This window comes from Haplochromis burtoni, unplaced genomic scaffold (genome assembly GCF_018398535.1).
Source record: "Haplochromis burtoni strain Fernald_Lab_line unplaced genomic scaffold, NCSU_Asbu1 Contig_71, whole genome shotgun sequence".
NCBI lineage: Eukaryota > Metazoa > Chordata > Actinopteri > Cichliformes > Cichlidae > Haplochromis > Haplochromis burtoni.
The window spans coordinates 2,142,426-2,164,072 of record NW_024582432.1 but is presented as its reverse complement, the minus strand read 5'-3'; the positions used below and the strand labels follow the sequence as shown (position 1 = coordinate 2,164,072).

At 40.2% G+C, this 21,647-nt stretch overlaps 1 protein-coding gene across 1 annotated transcript in view; it reads right to left on the bottom strand.

The window, feature by feature from the left end:
* The window catches only part of dnah9 (dynein, axonemal, heavy chain 9), a 183,886-nt gene that overhangs the window by 118,671 nt on the left and 43,568 nt on the right, over positions 1-21,647 (bottom strand). The window contains exons 30-36 of the mRNA XM_005923750.3: positions 20,168-20,293; positions 15,789-16,028; positions 15,439-15,599; positions 10,299-10,455; positions 9,277-9,381; positions 3,145-3,302; positions 1,609-1,747 (exon numbers count right to left, since the gene is read on the bottom strand). Coding sequence (XP_005923812.1) covers positions 1,609-1,747; positions 3,145-3,302; positions 9,277-9,381; positions 10,299-10,455; positions 15,439-15,599; positions 15,789-16,028; positions 20,168-20,293 — 1,086 coding nt within the window. The remainder of the gene's footprint in view (positions 1-1,608; positions 1,748-3,144; positions 3,303-9,276; positions 9,382-10,298; positions 10,456-15,438; positions 15,600-15,788; positions 16,029-20,167; positions 20,294-21,647) is intronic.

Here is a 21,647-nt window from a genome sequence, read left to right as displayed (position 1 = left end):
ACAAACACACAGAAAAACACACTTAAATATAGAAAGAAACCACCAGGTTCACATCACATCAATATGTGCTGTGATTAACTGTTAACCCCCCCTTGTTTTCACAATGAAGGAAAAGATAAAGCCATAGATTTTTTGTCATGGAGCTATCAGATCTGCTGCTGCTTCATATTCTGTTGATTAGCACTTGAAGTGTTTAGTCTTATCATATCAGCTGGGCTGTTGGTACCCAGCAATCTAACAGCTATTCGTGATTCAACAGTAAATTGAAGGTGATCAAATGTTTTGTACAAAGCCCTGTGTCCCAAGTTACTCTGAATAAATGTGATAAAATAAAGTAGAATACAAGTAAAAAATAGTAACTGTGCTGTGATATTGCCTATATTTTAAATGCGTCTATCATAGATTCTGATGATAATACAGTAGGACGATATGAAAACAAAAACAACTGCTGGTATCTGGATGCCTTGGAAATTAATGAAGCTGCCGTGTACAGCATGGATGGATCTGGCAAAAAGCGCTGACGCAAAAATGAGATATGAGTGACACGTCCTTCCACCATCACTCTGGTAAACAAATGAATGAAGGAATACGTGTCAAGTGAATGCAATATGAAAATATTCACACTCCAATGAGCGCAGCAGGAGCTTGTCCAAGGATACTTTGACATGCAGACTGGAGCAGTCAGGGATTCAATCACCAACCTGCCCAACTAAATGACCTGCTTTACCTCCTGAGCCACAGTCCCCAAGAAGTGGAAAGGAAAAAAAAGAAACTAACAGAAACATGAAGAATATCTAAGAGTGAACACAAAGGACAGAGGAACAAAGGAGTCAAGAGGAAATGGAGAAAGCAGTAAATGAAAATACAATCATTTAAAACCACTTTCATGGCCAGTCACAAGCCCATGGAGCAGAACTTCTGTAATATTAAAGCCATAATTATGAGGCACTTGTTAAGCTTTAGAAAGTTGTTTTCTGAATCTGCACTTTTCATTGATTTGCAGTTTCAGCCCTTATATGAATTTAGCTTAGAGAAGCAGTCTGTTCATTATCTTTTCATTTCATTGCCTAAGTTGCTAATGTTGGAAAACCCAGGCAAAGAAAACCTAAAAAGGTAATTTTAAAACACTTCTGAAGAACTAGAGATTCATAAAACAGCCATAAAAAGAAATTAGTGTGCTATGACACTTAAACAGGCCTGTGGTCATGGGAAATTCATCCAGAATTGAGGGCTCATAAAATCACTTACCTAAGCTAAGGAGCTCCTGTGTAGCTATTAGTCAGCACTGTGAGTGGTTTTATTGCTTTTTTTAAAAAACGTAAATGATGGCATAACATGTAAAACAGGAGCAGGGTAAAATAGATTAAAGAAAAATGTTGATGAAATAACATCCAATCCCCCTGCAGCTTCTTATTTATATGCATGTGATACTTCACTCGAACGGTTGGTCACAAGGTTAGCTCTTGTGTGGAGCCTCTGAGTCATTCCTTTATCAGAAGCCGCAATTATAAAAAGAACTTTGTGTCAGCTGCTCAGTTTATAAATGGAAATGGATCTGGGTTTTACTAACCACATCGGCTGCGTTACATTGAATGAAGCAAGCAATACCTGTTTAGACAGCAGCTCTTTGCACAGCGTATAGAGGGTGATAAACTTCCTAGCAAGGACCCGGGCATTAAGGAAGCCTTCAGCCACCAGCATGATTTCACAGATGAGCTCAAAGTCCGGCACCACCATGGCACAAGGTCTGTGTACAAATGTAAAGAAGGCAGTGACTTTAAGTTGTTTGTTCATACCCATATGGAAAAAAAGAGAAAAAACACTGCAGTTAATTTCCATATGGCTGCCATATGGAGAAATCCTTTGTCACCTGCACTACAGTACATCATGGATGGTTCTTATGTAGCTCTTTTCTACTCTATTTGAGCACTCACCTTGCACAACTCGCTTCGTTCACCCATCCATACGAGCACTTTTTTCTGTGCTCTATGTAAGTGCGTCTATCTACCATTCACACACATTCATACTACGATGGATGCATCGGACAGCAACTCGGTGTTAGTATCTTCCCCAAGGATATTTAGCATGCAAACTTGAGCAGACAGGGATCAAACCGTCAACCTTCCGATAAATAGGTGTCCTGGTCTACTACCTGGGCTACAGTCATACAGCCCTGCGGACTAATGAGAAAAAAGCCTTGATTGATTGATTGATTGATTGATTGATTGAAAAGCTGAACTTTATGGAAGGTTTGAGTCCCATTCACACACTCGAAACCCTGAATTAAAACTATTCTGTTAAGTATTGTCTTCACAGTGATCTGAAAGACAGACTCGTTGCCAGTTATCGCAAATGCCTAATTGCAGTTTTTGCTGGTAAGGGTGGCAAAGCCAGTTAGTTTAAGGGAGGCACACAGGTTGTATACCCTTTTCTCTTAACAAATGAAATCATCATTCAAAAACTGTACTCTGTGTTTACTTGGAACGGGACAAACATTTTTTCACTGCACTATAGGGATATTGTTCATACACTGCAAAAAATAGAACAATGTCAACATACAGGTCTGAATCCATTACAATTATTTAAGAAAAGCGGCACAGCTCTTCTCCAGTAACACGTATGCAAACACAGCTTATCAGTGAATGTCCACTCCAACATTAACCTGAGATATTACAATGTTCAACTTTTTTGTTGTTTTTTTACCTTTATGTTATTTAAACAGTTATTTAATATTTAGTCAGCCTAAAAGAAGGATCAGTTATGTGATATTTTAAATTAAACCCGTTTAATGAGACAGAATCATCACCTGAATGTACAAAAGTTGCATTTGTCCATACAAACATGTTCTCCTGATAATCCACAGAAAACACAGTTGGCACTTTTCATTAGGCCTACATTATGCTGAAGAAACAGTCCCTACGTATCAATTTTGGTAATTTGAGTAAATAGACTTAGGGAGTCTGAACCACTTTAGTGGCTCGGGGTCTGGACTCTTTCCAGAATTTTGGTATGACTTGTACTCTTGATGCATGAGTAAACCCAGGATTAAATATTAACAGATGGATTAACCCAGCTGAAATAAATGAAAGGATCAAGCTGAATGATCCAAATAAGCGTGCACATTATGAAGATCTTTTGGCCTACCTGAACAGAGCTTTGAGATTCTCAGGAAGCTCGGTCCTGCCAGCGTAGCCTGGATTCATTGTGATGAAGATGCCAACAGAGGGACAAAGATTCACTTCCTCTCCCATGAAGTTAAATCTCTGCTTCTTATCGCGGATGGCATCTTGGATGCTTTTGACCTAATTTCAAAGATAATACAAAATGGAATTAACTGTCGCAACTGGATGCCAACACACAAACATTTTTTAGCCCCATTTTTGAGGATTAAAGGGGTATATAGTGTATGTTCCCAAGCAGCAAAAAGGGCACACTCTGTCTACCACAATTTAAAAAAAACAAATACAAAAATGTGTTTTTAATCATCATTTAAGTCAAAATCATGTGATACATTGTGACAAATTACATGGTGTTGCTCGGCTTTTTTGGTCACAGTTTAAAAAACGGCATGTTAAAATTATTTTTAAGCTAATTAATGAATAATAATGAAAAAATACAATGAGAATGTTAAACTGCTAATACTCACTTTTACTTAGTACAGCATTGGTTACTGTATACTTTTTGCATCAGTGTCTGCTAGTGCCCGCTTGGGTCAGAGCCATGACATTTGGTAAACTGACAGAGTGTCTGTGTCTGTCTATTGTGGCCAACAGACATTGGACTTGTCCACGGAGGATTTACATGACAATGCACCAACTACATACATGCCAAAGCATAACACGGATATATAATCAAGTCATTACATACATCAACTAATGTGTTGAATCAGAAGTGCTAATATGCAATCTTTGCACAGTTATTCCAATTCAATACCGTCAGGTTCCTACATGTTCAAGGCACTAATGAAATTTCGAGGGTGACCAAAGTTTCCATAATCCATCCTCTAGGCACCAAAAATGTTTGTACAGAATTTTATAGAAATCCATCCAATAGTTGTCAAAAAATCTTTGGCCAACTACTCTCCCAACAGTGCTATCCCTGCAGGACTTGGGTCCATGGTGCCATGATTTTTCATTCAACAGTATTTCTCACTTTCATTGGTAGTTTCTTCAGTCACACATCTGGAACTCACCAAATATTCACTCTCTTTGGTTTCTGGTTACCGTGTCGCTATAAATCTCTTGCGGTGTGGACATGTCTTTACAGTCATTTAAACATTCTATTTTGGAACACTGAAAATCAACTTTTGATGAATGAATACAGTTATAGCATTTGTAACAAACCTAACAGCTGGTAAGCTGGATGAAAATTCAGCATGTCTGCCTTAGAGATGGCATGATACCACTTTTTTATGTCCGATACCGATATCATAAATTTGGATATCGGCCGATACCAATATGAATCCGATATAGTGTTTTTTAATCAATAAAACTGTTTTTTTTAATATCTTGCTGCATTTTGTATAAGTTCATACTCAAGTTTAAATAAACAACAAAACTAAAGCTATTCTGTTATGCCTGTATGTAAAAAATTTACTGCACCCAAAATATTTCATAGTTCAGCAAAACTGATCAATCTAATAAACTTAAACCTACTCCATCCTCCCTATTCTGGTATTTTAAAGAGTACTTAGCAGAAATATTAAGCAACCTAACTAATAGGGTTGCAAACTCCCAGAAAAAAAAATAGGGAACTACCCCCCACCCTCCACCTCATGATGCTTAATTGACGTAATCAACTTTAATTTGATGCAGCGTGAAAAAAAAATGCACAGAAATAAATTATTTTTCAAGAATAATTACATAGATTCAACATCTTTCTTCTACAGAATTGCAGACTGCACAGATGGTATCTTCCCAAAGGAAAAAGAACTAGCTTACTAGGGTATATTAGACTTAACAGTTACTATATACAGTAATGGACTTCTATATATTTAACATAAGATTAAAACTTTGGGTGTAAGATTCAGATAATTATTTATAAAAAGCTAGACATTTTAAATGAGAATAAGAAAGAAAAGTATGTCTTTGAGCTTTATTTCTCTCCGATATCCGATCCAGTAATTTACGTCAGTATCGGACCGATACCGATACGTAATATCGGATCGGTCCATCTCTAGTCTGCCTTGAGAAATATACAGGCTCGCTCATCCAATATGGCGGCCTCACTGACACACCTTTGTAATAAAAATTCCAACCAATGTGGCATCTACATGCGGGTAATAGCTATGATTGCCACCGGCTCCCTACCAAACCACGCCAAGCCGAAACTATCTGAAACACAGTTGATATCCCGGCATCAAGTGCAACTCTCATTAACATATTATTAATATCACCAAGCACACAGCAGAGTCGATTTGCAACAGCCTGTCAAATTGTTATGCAGCATGCAACTTTTTTTGCAAAGGGACGCAATTTCATCAATAGTATGAGCATGTTATCAGCCAGGGTTCACTGGATGGATGAACTACCAAAGCCCTGCTTGTCTACATTATGAGGGAATGAGATATCAGAAATGAACTTTCTGTGAGTGTGTATACGTGCATGCATGTGTGTGTCTCGGCCTAAAACTCTGAATCCCAGCCTGTAAGAAGCTTTATGAATTTAACATGCGAGCGGTAGAACAGCGAGTCGACAGCTGGAAAGAGGAGGAACATCTCTTCATGGATGAGTACTCGGCTACAGATCACTCAGTCATACTAACGCAACGGGGAGAGGCAGGAGGGGGTAATGCAAAAACAAACAGGGAAGCTGCATCAGACAAAAAAAAAGAAGAAATAAAAGTTTTTAGGACAACATCAGAGGAGCTTGTGTTTTATATGAAATGGCAGCAGCTCACCACTGCTATCCTACAGGGATAGGAAGGGAAGTAAAACACAAAAATCACATTTAAAAGAAGCTCAAGAAAAGAGGTATGATCCAGAGAGGTCCAGCTCCATTCTTTTTTCCTCTCTGGAGCTAGTGGCTTCAATAAAACAAAATAAAACACATTCAGTGTTTGATGTAACTGAGGCAGAACCCCACCAAGCCATCTCCATGTTATAACAACTGCAGGCCTTTGGTTGGTTTCAGCTTTATTTAATGTAGAACTGGTCCAGGCCCAGGCCTCAGCCACGTTTGTCACTGTGCAATGCCACGCGCACCTAATCCATCTTCTTACAGATGGATTAGGTGCATGTGGTATGGTGGGAGATGGCTCTGTGTTGGCTCCTCTCAGGAAGGCTGAGCGCTGGAGTGGGCTGCCAGCTCTCACAGCAGGAGTTTGACGCTCCTCCATTCTCTGGGTCTACTTCTCCACGTAGGAGCCACCGTGATTTATTATTCATTACACCACGCAACACCAATTCATTCTTCTGGCACTTTAAAATTCTCTAAGTACTGTAGACTTCTATGGCTTATGAAGGAAGACTGCTTGACTTTCATTTCTGCTACAGGGAGAAGGGCAGAGGAGTGACTGCTAAGTCTAGGGGTGAATAATGATCCTTTGAGGAGCTCTATCTCCATTATCATCATGATCGCAATCAGCATCCTTATCAACTGTGTACATTTTGCTTTGACAGTAGTGTACATGCATGAAGATAGAGTCAGGACCAACGGCAGGCAGGATTGGAGTACAGCACAGGGACTTGTGAAACCACAGAGAGAGGATCTCTTTGATCGTGGATAACAGAATGGAAGATAGCTGAAAAGCTAGCATCAGCTGAAACACGCAGAGTATGGCTGATTTCTCAAAAGAGTGCTGTTCTCAGAGGGTTAGCTACTGTAGGTCACACAGAGTATACGATGCTCGGTGTAGAGTCTTTTTTTTTCTCCACATGTGTCATTTTGCATGAAGTGAAGAGAGAAAAGGAGCATAACTATAAAGAATGATCAGTTCAGGTCATTCACAGAGCTCCATGTAGTAAAAAAAGAGCACTATCCCAGCTTCTTCTGGGGAAATAATTAATCCTACTGTGAAGCACAAACGTTAATTCACCAATCAATTTTAGGCCACTTGAGATCAGTAAGACCAACTGAAAACCAGGTTTGGCCACTATGTGACCACTTTACCCAAGGGCTTCTTTCAAGAAAATGTTGTTATACCCAGTGGATGCTGCAACTGTGGGGGTGGGGTGATTCAATACAATTTAATGGTGCACTCGATTCATGCACTCGAGTCATGTAGCACAACCCACTTCCTTTACACTAATTAGTGATTGTGCAGTGGCACAGAGAGAACAGAGGAGCTTTGTATGTGCAGCTCTGGAAATACAAAGCGAGTGGCAAGGACTTTATATGTTTTCCAATTCTGGGAAAGTACCAAATCAAAGTAGACCTTTTTGATATATGAATGATTTAGCTTACCTTTATTAGTGGACATAAGTGGATGGGCATCAGCAAAACAGGTAAAACAGTACTACTAATTTAAATTTCCCTAGTTTTTTATAGTCCGGTTTTTAACTGCCTTATAGTTTTTCAGGCTGCATATGTGTAAATAGCAGTTCCACCATTTTTAGGCCTGGTGGATCACTGAGGTTGTAATATACTGCCCAAAATTATGGGTACAATACGTGCACAGCTGTCAGGTTCCCCACATACATTTATGAAGTACTGTTTGTTTTTCAAACCAATTAATCAGACATGTAAACATACAGTAAACATAAAGATGGTTAATCTTTATGTTAACATAAAGATTAACATCTTTATCCTCTATTTTGTAAAAGATGGAAAGCAGTCCAACGACCTACCAGTTCCTATTAGTGAACACTTTGAATTGTGCTGTAATGGGTCGTTGTTTACCAACCAATCACAACATATTTGTCCAATTCCCCAATTGTACTGTAAACACAACAGTGACACAACTAGCATGTTTGCCCTATGGCACTATATTATTAAGAGGAACATTCATTTGCGCTTATGTTTCTGTCCAACTGTTGTTGTTGTTGTTGTTGTTGTTGTTGTTGTGGTGGTGGTCTCTGGAGGGGCTACAGTAAATTTTGCACTGGTTTTAGCTGTTCAGCTCTCTGTTTTTCTGGCTCAGGTTGGAACCACCTTGTGCATGTACCATAAAATGAATACAGAAACGTTCAAGACAATGCAACGTCAAGCATAAAAATACACAGATTTTAATGAGGAACGGCGTGTCAATCATCCTTGGTCTTTGACACAGTGTTTCTGAGTTTATGTACCTGAATTTATGTCGTTTTTTAAAAATTTAAATTATTTTCATTTTTATTCTCAGCATACTTAGTGTTTATATTTGCTTCTGGTATGCTTGTATGTATTTCCTTGAGTCTTGAGTTCTTAGTTCCAGTTTGTATCCAAGTTTAGCTCTAACCTCAGTGTTTCTTTTTCTATCCTCTTCTGTCAGTTCCCTCATATTAAGTTCATTCATGTGCTTCCTGTTGATTTTGGGAGTTATTTATCTCTAGTGTCTTGCATTTAGTATTATTTACCCTCCTGACTTGTCTTTGATCACTATCAGCTGAGTCTCATTACCCATCTTGTGTAGAGGTAGTCCCGTGTGTTCACTTTAGTCCTCGTCACGGTGTCTGTTATCTCACCTCGGGTTCTTTCAGCCAGTTGTTTTGTATTTTAGTTTCCATTAACTTCCACTGCTCATCACTGCTTGGACTTTGCTTTTGCTGAAATAAAGGTTAGTTTTTTGAAACTTCTGCCTCCCTGAGAGCCTGCATTTGGGTGGGTATCATGTGATTTATAACTGAATTATAGGAAAACTGAAGATTATGTAAAAAAAAATCATTAGAAGGTTAAAAAATATTATGGTGTTTTTTGTTTTGTTCTGTTTTTAATTTATGGATGACAAAAGGCCAGGTTGAAGGTCAGTTGTATCAGGAAAAACTGTAAGATGATTTTTCTACATTTTGTTGGCAAATAAAGTGTCAGTCCATCTGAGTTGCAAAGATTGCTACTAATGTTGCTTGCAAAATTAAGCTGGGGAGGCAGTTTTCCCTCTTCAACTCTCAAATCAGATCACAGAAGGCTCCAATTATAAAGAAGCTCTGGGGTGCAAAGGTGGCAGCCTTGGTAGATTAGTGTTATAGCTGAAAAAGTATACTTGGAATTGGTTATGAAGAGGCCGTTTCCTCGAACAGCAGTGTTTTCAAGGGCTTTTCACTAGAGCTTGATTGAGTTGGACCACAAATAAAATGCACACACGGTGCTCTCAATCAACTCCACCTGCAAATACCTGAGGGGGAGGGGGAGGGAATCGTACCTGTACAGCCACCACAGAAAGCACCTCCACAGATATCCTGTTAAACTCGTCAAAGCAGCCCCAAGCTCCTGTCTGAGCCAGGCCTTTGTAGATGTTCCCACAGGACTGTGGACACAAAGAGACAAATATTCAGACACATTGGGGCAGGAAGCCAGTCAGATTCAGATCCAGTCTGACTGGTAAGACGTGGAAAGGGAGACGCATATGTATCAGCAATTACAAAGAAGATATATGAAAAAACAGTTTTGTCATAGCTACTACAGAGACATGCAAGTTTGTGAATAATAACACCAACAAAGCGTCACACTAGTAAAAACAGGGGCTGATGGCAACAAAAAGAAGGCTAAAATATTGCCTGCACACATTACAGCTGCCCGTAATACTGGCTTGAGAGCAGGTGAACAGCCCCCCTGAGACCAAGATGAAGCAGGAGGAACGAAGCCTCCTTGACGTGGACTGGAGCTGACCGGAGGATTGATTTAACTTGTGTATGTGCGTAACTCAATATGACTAACAATGCAGGGCTCTGCGAAATGTTCAAGCGCACATGTGTATTAGCACATCTATCTGTACACAAGAGCTTTGGAGTTTATAGGTGTGCCGGACACCTCTATAATATAATGATTCCCCTGTCTAGTGGAAGCAGGAGCAAGCTGGATTGTAAGATTGCGTTTATGTCTCCGTTGACCCCTCAATATGCAGAAAATATGAGTGAAATATAAAAGCATAATAAAGGCAGGCGGAGGCTGAATACAGAGAAGGGTTTTTGACAAGGTTTGGTAAAGCAATAACAATGGGGGTTTACTTAATCAGCTATTCTTTCAAGGGGAAAGCAAACAGAAGATGAAAAGAACAAAGATGAAAAGAGAAGGGCATAAAGGTAGGTTGACAACTTTAATGACAAATGCATACCATATCGCTGACAAAGGCAAAGATGAAAAGAAACACACATGCTGCGAACGCACATTGGCTCTGTGCGTGGGCTCAAACACAGAAGCTTGTGCTCATGCACGCTTGCTCACCTTGTAGTCCATCTGCTCGGAGCAGTTAAACACGTACACCATGATTCCCAGGGCCCGTCCCAAGTCTTTGGTAGTCTCAGTCTTCCCCGTGCCTGCAGGCCCAGCTGGAGCTCCACTCATTGTCAGGTGGAGGGACTGAGTCAGTGTGATGTAGCATCTAAACATAGTGGAGATATTTCTAGTTGCATTACTACAGTCCATGCACATCCATATAAGTCGGTTCTCTGGTTGAGCACAAAGATGGGAAACTTAAACATGAAATCACAGTTTCTGGAGTAAAACCTCTCAACAGAAGGCTCTTGCTTCTGTGCAAGTTTAAACCCAGAACACTCTCTATATTTTTATGTGTCAAAATAATGAATGCTGAGGAACTGAAATTTCACAGTTGCTAATTCTGGCCAAAACTCTGTGAAAACACATGCAGGAGCCCAAGGTTTTTAGCATGGGTATGTCAGTGTGCCTGAACATGCTTTTCAGTAAACAGTAAACTGAACAAATGTGTTTGCCACTGTTTGCTTTAGGGCGACTGTATAGGTGCTACCAGCTACCAGCACTACTTCTGCTGTAAATACTGATATAAGAAAACAAAAACATACTATTCTGTGTGGGAACCTGCACGTTGCTGCCTGTGTGTCTGAGGACCATAATAAGGATTTGAATAAAGACATTGTCTTCAAAGCCTGAAAACCAAAATTTGGACTGAGTGCATGATTTACAGGTGGCTTAATGAGACACTGAAGTCCTCCGTGTCAAATCAAAATACAAAGTGGCATCAGTGATCAGCATGACATTACACCAATTCACTTAAGAACAATGCTCCTGTCCCTCACACAGCCGAACCAGCACGCAGCGAAAGAGCTGAATGCAGAGGACTTTCTTCCCCGGTCACTGCAACAATACAATCCTGTTAAATCATCCACACTCTCTTATAATAAATGCACAATAGGAGAAAAAAGCTTGGGTTTCTGCCACCGCATTACAAGAACTGCACGCAGCTATTAACATGACAAAAAACAACCCTGCGTTGTCCTATAACCAGCACTGACAATGTCTTGGTGTTGTCTCACCTGTCACTGTACATAATTTTATTATATGATAATATAATCTGTTCCTGTGCTTTGATTATGACACAGGCTGATTAGTGACACCATTGATTGCTTCTGCTCCACAACATGTCAGGACTAGCAAACAGTCTGCCCAGCTAGTGTCAATAAAAAGCAGAAGCACTGCGAATGTGAACTGACAATCAGGACTCCATTGATCACAGCAGTGAACACGCTGGTTTGCCTTAAATATCAACACAGCAGTTGTTTTAATAAGCTGCTGGTTAATAGATGATGTATGGAAGGGGAAAATATCGGGAAGCGTAACGAGAGATAGAAGTCAGAGAAGACAAATGATGCCATCTGTATACAGTGTATCAGAGCCAATCGGCTTCATGACTCTTCGCTAAAATACAGCCAGAAATCTCACACTAAGTCATCAAGGAGGCTGGATAAGGATGGTCTGCACTGAATAACTAAAGCAAGATAGGAAAGAGTGAAACTAAACAGGGTTGCGATAAGGTGACTTATTTTATTACAGTGTCTTTAAGAAGAACAGCTATATATCAGCCTACCTGTCTGACTCATTCTCCCTCCACTCCTGTGTGTGTGTGTGTGTGTGTGGGGGGGGGGTTGACATTTTGCATAATGGTGCAGCTTTGGAGTATTGAGTGAGTGCAAACATTATGCTGATAACATACACGCTGTTATAGATTAGAGTCACTTCCTTTAGCCTAATTATCCTGCTGCAGAAAGTGAGCACAACAGATTGAAAATGGCCACCTTGTGGTACATAATCACACAGAGGTCATGTGAACGAATTCACATACTGCTTAAGAATTCACATTTCTTCTAGACAATATTAATGTTTAAAATCTTAAGTGACAAAGGCTTTGATAAACGCAGCAATGTCAGTAATTAAGAAATTCTGTTTGCCTGCTTTCATGTAAACCGATGCTGTAGAGCCTTGTCACAGAAAGCATTCTGATTTGTCATGAGAGGGTAATTAATAAATTAATAGTGTCTTTTAAATGGACTTGTAAATCGCAGCATTGAAAGATTGCTTAAAAACTTTCAAAATTAACTAAGGCTATCAACAGTATATGAAAAAATATCTGGTATGACCTTATGTCCAAAATATGCCGTGTTAAAGATATATCAACTTAAGCTGAAATAGTGCCAGGTTGTACTTTTCTGTAGTACCAGTTTTAACCACAAGATGGTGAATTGAATTAATGCAACATCCAGTGTGCCCTCTGGTTGAAGTCAAGAATTATTGTTCCTACATGCTAGGAAAAGCTACAAGCTACAGCTACTACTGGCTGCCTGAAGAGTTCGCAGAGGTCTTACAGACAAATGGATGGAGTGATCCCTCTTCCATACATTTTACCTCATGGACCACCCGTCTCATTGCGACATTTTTTTTGTTTAAATTTTTATTATTCTGCAAAGTTGCGGGTTACTCTGACCAGAACCCTTCAGCAGGTAGAGGTTCATGTGGTTCTAAGTCAAGCCTGACGATAGCCAGTATAAATAAATGATTCTGTAGTAAACTCTGAGATGTATTTTTCTTTTTTGCCATAATTACAGAAAAATATATTTCCATCTTTCACCATCCATCCATCCATCCATCCATCCATCCATCCATTTTCTTCTGCTTATCCAGGACCGGGTCGCAGGGGCAGCAGTCCAGGCAGAAAATCCCAGACCTCCCTCTCTCCAGCCACCTCCTCCAGCTTGTCTGGGGGAACACCAAGGCGTTCCCAGGCCAGCCGAGAGATATAATCTCTCCAGTGTGTCCTGGGTCTGCCCCGGGGCCTCCTCCCTCACTTTTAAAGGAAATCTAAATACTGTTTAGACATCTTTTCAGTATTGCTCCAGTTCTCAGGGTGCATTGGTTTCTTGTGTGTCCAAGGACTGATTTTCATAGCTTGCACTGCACTACAACAGTGCTGCTGATTTAGTCTAAATCATATTTATAGGTTTTTTTGTATTGCCTTGTCATCCTCTTGCATCGTATCTCACAGCTTTGTTCCATCTCTAACAAAGTTCTTCTGAATTGCAAAATTGATGTCATATAATATAAACTTGCTGAACTTTGATAAAGATAATGGTTTCATACTTTAGATAAACTAACCATTTAAGATATGTTAGTATACACAGAAATCTGCATGTAGTGTTAAGATAAAAACGTGGATTTTACTCTATGCTACTGTGGTGCCTGTGGATGTCAGGTTGTGTTTTTCTCTTGTTGACTCTGATGTGAAGAATTGTGTAACAATTCATGTAGCAAACACTATTTTAGCCATTTTCTCAAGTCATGGATTAAAGGATTTGACACCTCGCCCCCTGGTCTATGGTCCATTGTTTCAATGAAAGCCAGTGGCAAACTGTGTGAGTCACAGCGAGGGCATGCACCATATGGTGAAGCCTTGCTCCACGGCCGCTGATGATGCCATCAAAGCCCATTGTTTATGCTTTGTTCAAGCTTCAAAGGGAATACTGGTCAGCTTGGAAAACCATACAGTCAAACACTGCGGTTCGCAAAAGGACTCTGAGAGGCAGGTATTCAACTCTCTGTAGCTTAACTAACCCTGCAAAAACATGTGGGCACGAACAAACCAGCAGCTGGCACAGTGACCATGCGGAGTTGAGCTGAAAAATTTTACTTGTGGTGGGTGTGCATAATGATTCAAATGAAGATGCTTCCAAAGCATCAGATGGTGATTATCAGATGAGAAACCTCCATTTTCTTCTCAGTGACAAGGGAAGAAGACTATTAGTACAAATGGATTTTTGAAAAGCACTCAAGTTTCCTGCAAAACAGCACCTGTAGAGTACTACACAGTAAGTATTCTTGGTTGTTTTTCATTTACTTTTTTATTTACTGCTAAACTTCCTCTCCTCAACACAGCAGGCCAGTTAATCTTTGGATTCTTCTACATACATAAGAATTCAGAGAGTGGCTTCATTTTAAGACCTTTGCTTTCTAGGACTGATCCTATCCAGCCAGTGTCCGCTCTCTTGGCCAAAATGCCCGGTTGATATCAGAGATGAGAGATAAATGGTCAGACTGCTTCAAGCTGACAGAACAACAGTAACTCAAGTATCCAGTTGTAACAACTGAGAAAAAAAAAGAAAAGCAGCTTTCAATCCACAATATGTCAACCTTTAAAGCAGAAGGGCTACAGCAGCAGAAATCCACACTCCTGTAAGAACAGTTCACAGAGAAAAATGTTGCCTGGTCTTATGAGTGGCAGTCTCCAACAGAACGACACTTTTCTAGGCTTTAACTCAAGATTTTTACAAAGCTTTTTCAACCTTTGTATAAATCCTGTGGTTTCAGTTATAGTTTTTTTCACACACTGTCTGTATCGATGTGTAATCAAACCCCAGCAGTATGGTTCTTGTTTTAAAGCAAATAATGTACAAATCTGAAATACCTTTAATACAGTGTTTAAAAAAACGTTGACAACCTAAAGAGCCATAGTAACAAGCCTAGCCCTTTTGAATAAAGGACCCACAAGCTAAGGTTCCCACTCAAATCTACCAAACATCCAGGTTGGCTGTATGCACTTTATGAATATCCACTGGTTATCCTGGCATTTCTAGCAAAGTCGTTGAGTATTGTGGCAAATAATAATCTGAGATCCATCATTTAGACATGACAGCCTCTTTGGTGGATCATTGTGTCCCTTCTCTTGGGTCTACGAAGGACTAGGCTGCTGGTGCTCCGACTCCAGTTCAGTGGCTGTTCTGCAGAGAATATATATGTCCCATACTGTATGTGTTATACTGAGTGAACTGGCTAAAAGGAAACAAACTCTTATGTCTACAACTTCTGCTCCCTGAAAGAGAGGGATGACTGTGATGGTGTGTATATGTCTAGGCAGGACCACAAATACATCATTAGAGGTCATCTGTCGTAAAGGCTTGAATAGAGGTGTCTTCAGGCAGGATACACGGGGTGTGATATCCCCCATCCCATATATTTTGTATATCAAATTCAGAGAACAGAAGTTATAGACATGACACTTTTTTTCATTGCCTCTTTGTCTGGGAAAAAAGAGACAAAAAATTGTCCAAGCCCTCCATACCTATCTGTTAGAGGAGTGATGACTAATCGCGGTGTGTTTCCCAGGTATTCGTAGGAGTAGAGAAACTGGGCATCACAGATGTTAGTAAGACAATGCTTCTCCTTTTCATCCCAACGGTGTCTCAGCTGTGACAGCCACACAAAGGCCTGAGAATTCTCCACCTAAAAAAAACAGTGAGATACAATCCAAAATAATATATGCTTTGTCACCTTCTAATTATGATAATGACATACTTGCTGGAATATCTTCAGTTCATTACTCACTGGTAACAGCATCACAAAAAATACAGCAGCTGCATAAGATTTTTTGAGCACTGGCTCTGGCAGACGTATCCCTCGTGACCCTCTCACCTTCTGAGTGATCATCTTGGCCACGACGTCTCTGGCATGGACATCGATGGTGCAGATAGTCATGACCTTCTGCCGATCACCCGGTGTAAGTTGGCCAATCAGCATTGAGATAAGAGTGTTGAGCTGGGAGACCTGTTTTTTGTAGTACTCCTTCATGGCGTTGTCGTAGCCCTCCTCCAGACGTGCAAAAGCCATAGTGACGTCAGACGTCCACCAGATCTGTGTGCAGGTCAAAGCCACCTGAAAAGGGAGTCAGAGACATTGAAACCACTCTGATTCTCTCTGGTAGTTTACTTGTATTCACTTTGAGCTAAAACATCATCTAAATGTAAAACAAATCTAGGAATTGTGCCAACAAAGGCACACAAAACATATGGCCCTATATGTTTTTGCATAAAAACCCCCACCATTGGAAAGAGATGTAAAGGAATATTTGAACTGAAAAACAGATTTGTTTTGGCTGTTGTTCCTGACAAATGTGGAGAGTCATCTTTAAGGAACACTACATGGACTGAGCAGGTGTTGTTTTGTCTGGGTATTAATGGACTTGGCATTTAAAAATAATTCCAGTTGAAGCCTTCTAATACCTTTGCAACTGGAAAAGGTAGGGTTGGAGGGTATACAGAAATCAGGTATACAGATGAGCTAATAAAGATGAGCTTAGCTTCTGAGTGATGCAAGCCAAAAGAAAGCATTCTATCCAATGCCCAACAAGGAGCATCTCCACTGGTTACAAAGAGAGTCTACAAGACAAACCTCCTTGGGTTCCCCTAACCTATGACCTCAGTAAATACTTTTCTGATAAACTTATGGTCTCAAGCACTAGTTACTGTTAATGAAAGAGCATCATGTTCATTTTGTAATTCATGGTCCTCTTTAGTGTCAAAAGGGAGAATAAAGCTGTGTGTGATTTACTGTGTGACTGATAAGTTCGCACCATACAAATATACAGATATTACAAACTATCTCAGGCTATAAATACACTGTTGTATGGTTTATGTAACACCTGTTATACTTGTAAAATAAACAATTTCACTATAATGTATTTATTGGATGAAGAACACCCGATGATGTAGTGCACAGCTGGTGTCACAAAAAAATACAGCTTTTTTTGTGCCAAACGACTTCAGGAGTAGCTTGTTATACACATCCAAAACTATTCAGCAGCTAAACAGTTGCATCTAATTGTAATAGGGCACTTCACTTGTTTAGGACATTCTAATCGTACTGAAAAGTAAGAAAATGAAAAACGATTTCTGTCACTCTGAAGTTTGCAGTTTTCTGAAGTGAGCTTTCAAAGCTGTTCGCGAGTGATGGGAGAAGGGAGCCGGAGATCGACAGACGGATTGGGGCTGCAGCTGCAGTAATGCAGACGTTGCACCGGTCCGTCGTGGTGAAGAGGGAGCTGAGTGTAAAAGCGAAGCTCTCAATTTACCGGTCGATCTACGTCCCTACCCTCACCTATGGCCACGAGCTGTGGGTAGTGACCGAAAGAACGAGATCGCGGATACAAGCGGCGGAAATGAGCTTCCTCCGAAGGGTGGCTGGCCTCTCCCTTAGAGATAGGGTGAGAAGTTCGGCCATCCGGGAGGGGCTCAGAGTAGAGCAGCTGCTGCTCCACATCGAAAGGAGCCAGCTGAGGTGGTTCGGGCATCTGACAAGGATGCCCCCTGGGCGCCTCCTGGGCGAGGTGTTCCAGGCACGTCCCACCGGGAGGCCCCGGGGCAGACCCAGGACACGCTGGAGAGATTATATCTCTCGGCTGGCCTGGGAACGCCTTGGTATTCCCCCGGACAAGCTGGAGGAGGTGGCTGGGGAGAGGGAGGTCTGGACCTCTTTGCTTAGGCTGCTACCCCCGCGACCCGACCTCGGATAAGCGGATGAAGATGGATGGATGGATGGATGGCTTTCAAAAGTCTGTGAAAATGACAAAGGGCTTGTGTTGCAAACTTTGGGGATGAAGACTGAAAGAGCTAGAAGATCAAACAACTCAATAGCATCTAACAATAAATGCTAATGAGTATGTGGGAATTCTAGAAGAGGCTGTTTTCAAAAGGCAAGATTTCTATGTCTCTGCTGCTTTGCTGCTTTGATTTTGACCGTTCTGCTTTTATTGCTAACTTTAAGTTTTTAATTTAAAGCCTGCCCAAAAAATTAATTTGGATTACTAAAAGATTGACCTTCAGTCTTTGTCAGTTACTTCTGGAATAATTTAAGCTAAATATATTTTTATCCTTGCTTTCATAAACACTATTGATCATGGAATTGATTTTAACTTTGCTATAAAGGCCTAACTTTTTTTTTTAAATTGCTATTCTCTGTAGATTTGGTACCACCACCCAGTTTGAGGGGCAGTTAAGGTTGTTCATGAAGCATATTTGTGAACGCCCTCAAAGTCAGATGTGGAAACCCCGGGTTGGCCTCATCGAATTCATGTCTCAGTTCATAACCATCTTTGCGGACTGCTTAGCAACACTGCTGATGTTAGAGTAAGTGAAGCCAGATAACAGAATATCCCAGAAATGTGGAATGTGCTTCATATAACAGGACTCAATTGAAAATAACAAACAAATAAAAGAAATTATCATGTGAACAATAATCACACTAAGGCTGTGATGATGATATCTAGGATCGAAGATTACCAAAGTTATTGACAATAACTAATCAATGATGCATTAAATTAATATGATCATTTTTATGAGATTCATAAAAAATTAATCTACATTGCTGTAGTTTCAATTCATCTCTCTGCATATAACTGAGACCTATGACATAGATAAATGTCATAGGTGTCTAGGGATGTATGTGTATGAGTTACACACTTATAGCACTGCTGTGCATGTTGAACTTCCCAGCATTAGTATAATCAAAACAATGAGCAGATCATCCAACCCTAAATCAGACCAAGTGAAAAGAGGTAGGAAGTGACCACTCTAACTTCCATCTGTAGCCACACATGAATCAGTGATACCTGGTATGTAGCATTTTCAGGTAAGAATAAGTGGTCCATTATCACAGTCACACATTGGCTATGTAAAGGATTTTTAAGCTTGTGAAAGTGACTATGAGAGGCCCAGACCGGAATTTGGTACCAGTCCAAATAATAGATGTCAGCAGTTAAATCTGTGAAAACATATTTGTCCCCTTTTCAATTTCTGTTTTTTTTACTTGTATATTTCTCACTTACATGTTTCAGATCATCAAACAAATTTTACTTTTTAGAGAGATAACTAGATTAAATACATAACAAAACTACTAGTTTTTAAATTTCTCTGAGAACTGGGATGATGCGAGTAACCTAAAGTTTTCATTCCTAGCATTTCTTTTGATGCCTCACTATGAGAAATTGAGACTCTATAACCCATATACAGGTTCAGATTTGCTCTGAAGTGAGAAAAGGTGTTTTAATTATGTCTGTGTAGTAGCACAAGTGACTTAAGGGTGAGATGTTATGTCCGACGTGGTCACTGCAATCACTAGGCAATCACGATTGGCAGAATGAGGAACTATACGAGGCACATCCTATAGTGAGATATCGAAATTACAGTATTAAAGTTTGACTGTATTGAAAAAGTATTAAATTACTGCTTTGAGAGTGCATTAATGACCACAAAAGAACCCAGAACAACAACTAAAGAATGGCAGGCCTCACTTGTCTCATATAAGGTCAGTGTTCATGATTCAATAAGAACAGGAACTGGGCAAAAATGTCATCCATGGAAGAGTTTGAGGTTACAAAAAACTCCTGACCAAAAAGAACATGAAGGTTTATCTCACATTTGTTAAAAACACCTTGATGATCCCCAAGACTTTTGGGATCCAGAGAATATTTATTCTCTGGGCTGACAAGAAAAAACAAACTTTCTGGAAGGTTTGCGTCCCATTACGATTGGTGTAAAACTAACACAGCATATTATAACAAGAACGTCATACTACAATTCAAACATAGTGGAGGTAGTGTCACGGTCTGGGCCTGCTTTTCTGCTTCAGCGCTTGAACAACGTGGATGAGCAGCGTTATCCTTTGCAGGCGGTAGTGACGTCCCTTTTTCGGCTTCATCAGATTAGGGTTGTAGTGTGTAGGAATGGGGGTTGAGGGGTTATTTTCTCTTGCTTTGCTTGAGAGCACTTCCATGGCTTTGGGTTGGTTGTAAGTCCGAACTTAAATTCGATTGGGATGCTTTGGCATGATCTTAAAACAGGTCTTTCATGTCTGGAAACCTTCCAGTGAGGCTGAATTGAAACAATTCTGCAAAGAATAGTGGGGCATTCATCCACAGTGATCTGAGAGACTTGAAAAATTTGAAAGCTTGAGTTACAGAACACAGGAAGGGGGAAAATATTTTTCACAGCATCGTACATCAAACCGAACCTATTTACCTGAGCTGAATAGTCAAACAGCCACTGCTCCCTAGGCTTTTCCTCATAGGCTATTACTGCCTCAGTCATCTCATGGCGAACTGTGGAGCGCATGGTGTCGAGCACCCGGTTTAACCACATCTCCACCTTACAGAGAAAACACAAAAACAGGCAAATCCCTGAATACAAAAACCAAAAAAATATTGCAATGTGTGTCACATGAGCGCCGATGTACTCTCTTATCAGTGGACCCTAATGAGGCCATTAATAAGCATTAAAGTGGAAGTGGAGTCAGGCAAACACTACGGGATATAATGGAAAATGAATGAATTGATGAGCTTTAAATGCAAAACCTCCAGGGGCAAAACAGATTCTTTCTCTATATATATTTTTAAATGTGTGTGTGTCTGAGTGTGTGTGTGTGTGTGTGTGTGTGTGTGTGTGTGTGTGTGTGTTTGTGCAGCATAGATGGGGGGTGGGGAGTAGGGTATCCACATTTGTTTGTTCCTCTCACACACTTTTCTTCCTGGTCCAGGCTAGATTTAGACTTCCTGCTTGGAGCTATTCTCAGAGCACACACACTCTCTCTCGCCCCCTCACACACACACACATTAAATGCACATCCCTACATATAAATACATTCCTCTTTGTAGCTCATGTGTCTCTGTGTTCGCAAATATCAAACTATCAAAACACAAACTACATCTTAATAACTTACAGCAGCAGGTGCTTAATTGCAACAATACCAGCACAGACACGTAAAGCTCGAAGCTCTAAAGCCAGCTTTTCTCACAAGCCCTTAACAATCAAAGGAATTCATTTTTTCTTTCATTGTGTGCGAGTGCATGTGTGTTTCCTGTTTACCTAGATAAACAAAGAACCCCCTCTTTCTCAGGTCATTGTATCCCATCGACACTCTCTCCTACGTTAAGATCAGTCATCCCCTTCCAGGCTGATGTGATGATGTGTTAGCAGACCGATATGATTTGGTGAAAGCGGCAGTTGGTGTGTTTAATGTGCTCCCTGTGTGGTCTCAAATTTTAGGTTGCACGTGTACACCTGCATGAATTTCTGTCCCTCATACCTCTGCGGACTAACACAGCTTTGGCCTTGTTCCTTCAGATTATCAAAATATGAAACTGTTTAAGCTGAAGAAGCTTGAAGAAGTTTAAGTTCTCACCATAACAGTATATGCTATTGTGTTAGATTTACTTTTTTACATTAATGTTTCTGAAATTGATAGTAAAGATTTTTGTGAATTAGTGATAAGTATAATCATCTTGAGCATGTCCAGTTCTCCTGGGAAAGTAAAATTAAGATAACATGTCAAGAAAAACTTGCATGCGTTGTGTGTAATTTAACTGATGGATACCAAAATTAACTCTACAAGTATTAACTAACTTCGAGGATTTTTTTTAAGTTGACATTCACGTAACGTTAGAAATTTTTTCATCCACTCTTAGGCCTGCGATTTGCACAAGTGTGTGTGCGTGTGTGTGTA